The sequence below is a fragment of the Chaetura pelagica genome, unplaced genomic scaffold, assembly GCF_000747805.2.
Source record: "Chaetura pelagica isolate M959 unplaced genomic scaffold, ChaPel_1.0 scaffold47, whole genome shotgun sequence".
Taxonomy (NCBI): Eukaryota; Metazoa; Chordata; class Aves; order Apodiformes; family Apodidae; genus Chaetura; species Chaetura pelagica.
This window is the reverse complement of record NW_009954140.1, coordinates 6,411,394-6,413,524: the sequence shown is the minus strand read 5'-3', so window position 1 is coordinate 6,413,524 and position 2,131 is coordinate 6,411,394. Positions and strand designations below refer to the sequence as shown.

General features: G+C 65.1%; 1 protein-coding gene across 1 annotated transcript in view; it reads right to left on the bottom strand.

Annotated features, from left to right (window-relative positions):
• Positions 1-2: 2 nt before the first annotated feature.
• Positions 3-2,131, bottom strand: part of LOC104393336 (chromosome unknown open reading frame, human C17orf70) — a gene marked incomplete at both ends in the record, with an annotated part of 7,371 nt that continues 5,242 nt past the window's right edge. Inside the window, 4 exon segments of the mRNA XM_010002816.1 lie at positions 3-56; positions 404-490; positions 853-969; positions 2,081-2,127. Of these exon segments, the coding sequence (XP_010001118.1) occupies positions 3-56; positions 404-490; positions 853-969; positions 2,081-2,127 (305 nt within the window).

Here is a 2,131-nt window from a genome sequence, read left to right as displayed (position 1 = left end):
CCCTCCTCGCCCAGAGGTGGGTGGTCCCGCAGGGTCTGCGCCTCCTTCAGCAGCATCTGTGTGATGGAGATGGAAAGATGGACAACCTGAAGGGAGGGGACGGGACACGGTGGGCACCCACTGCTGGCACGTGGCTCACCTCGTGGTTGGCCTGGATCTGGCGCAGGTACTGCATGCGGAGGTCAGGAGGTCCTGAGCCCTGGGCTGCCTGCTCCAGCACTAGTGCCTGTGGGAGCAGAGACCCGGGATGGGATGGGTGCTGGGAGCCCAGAGCACAGCTCTGGGCAGGAGGCAGCCACACTGCCCTGCTCTCCTCAGGCCTGGCACCACACTTGCTGCTGCCAAAGCACCTGAAGGGAGGGGACGGGACACGGTGGGCACCCACTGCTGGCACGTGGCTCACCTCGTGGTTGGCCTGGATCTGGCGCAGGTACTGCATGCGGAGGTCAGGAGGTCCTGAGCCCTGGGCTGCCTGCTCCAGCACTAGTGCCTGTGGGAGCAGAGACCCGGGATGGGATGGGTGCTGGGAGCCCAGACCATAGCTCTGGGCAGGAGACAGCCACACTGCCTTGCTCTCCTCAGGCCTGGCACCACACTTGCTGGTGCCAAAGCACCTCTGGGAACACTGCCAGCCCCCACGTGCCGCGGGGCCCTGCTCCGTTCAGCTGCCAAGCGGAGTGGGGCCCGTTCCTGGAGAAGGCACCTCCCAGGGCTCCACAGCCCTAATGTCCAAATCCAAGGCTGAGGGTTGGGGAGGGAGTGGGGTCTGTGATGGTCCCACTCCCCAGCTGTGTCAGGTTTGTTTAGGGTCCCCCCAGGGCCCGTGACGCAGCCCCGTGGTGCCAGGCGTACCTGGATGCGCCGGATCACAGCGTGGTGCATCCTGCAGGTGTGGGCCAGGGACGGGCTCTCCATCAAGATCTCCACAGCCTGGATGGGGCCTGCTGGGCTGATGTCATCCATGGCCACCTGGGACAGCCAGCACATCCTCGCTGCAGGGGGGGAGGACAGGGCGGCCCAGGACCTCTCCCCATGGTCATGGGGTTCCCCATCAGGCTCTCCCCCTCCCTGCACCCCAAAACCCATTTTTTCTGCAGCCTGGGGCAGGCAGAAGCAGCACAGACACTGCCAGCCCAGCCAGGCAAACCAGATCCCCTGCCCAGCCCCCTCAAGGGGTATCTGCCCCTGGCGGGGCCACCAGGTCCTGTGCAAGCCCTTGCCCACCCCTCCAGCCCTGGCTGGGAGCAGCCATCAGGCTCTCCCCCTCCCTGCACCCCAAAACCCATTTTTTCTGCAGCCTGGGGCAGGCAGAAGCAGCACAGACACTGCCAGCCCAGCCAGGCAAACCAGATCCCCTGCCCAGCCCCCTCAAGGGGTATCTGCCCCTGGCGGGGCCACCAGGTCCTGTGCAAGCCCTTGCCCACCCCTCCAGCCCTGGCTGGGAGCAGTGGCAGGGGCTGGTACTGAGCTGGAGGTGTCAGGATGCCTGTTGTCAGGATGCCTGCTGCCTGTTCCCAGGCTGCCTGTTCCCAGGCTGCCAGCCCAGCAGAACTGACCCTGCCACTAAGCACATTGGTGATACTGGAGCTCTCAAGCCTGAGCTGGGCCACTGATGGCCTGGGGGGTGCTGGGCCCCCCGGCATGGGTCAGCCAGCCCCCATGGGAGAGCTGGGCAGCAATTCCTGTTTTTCCTTTGCACTTAGAGAAGGATTTTCACATTAGGGGGACGAGGTTGCTGGGAGGGGGCACCTGCCTTTGATCTCCTGAAGCCAGCTACTGCACACAAACATGGCAGAGCCCCCTGCCCTGCCTGGCAGGGAAAGGAGAACACCCAGGGAACACATCCCTGCCTGGAGAAGGAGGGAAATGGCCACAGCCCTTGGGATGTCCTGGGTTGGGAGAAGCAGGACCAACAACGCAGCCCCTCTAGCCCAGCCCCACAGCAGCTCCCAGGCGTCCAGACCCACACAGCCTGGGGCTCACAGAGCGAAGCCAGCCATCACCCAGGGGCTGCAAGATGGAGCTGGATCCGTGGGCCAGGGTGTGGGGAACTCCTCCACTGGGTTAACCCCTTCCTTGCCTCTCGGACAAGCAGCTGCACGTCCCCGCCGTCCGGCGCCGCGCCGCGCAC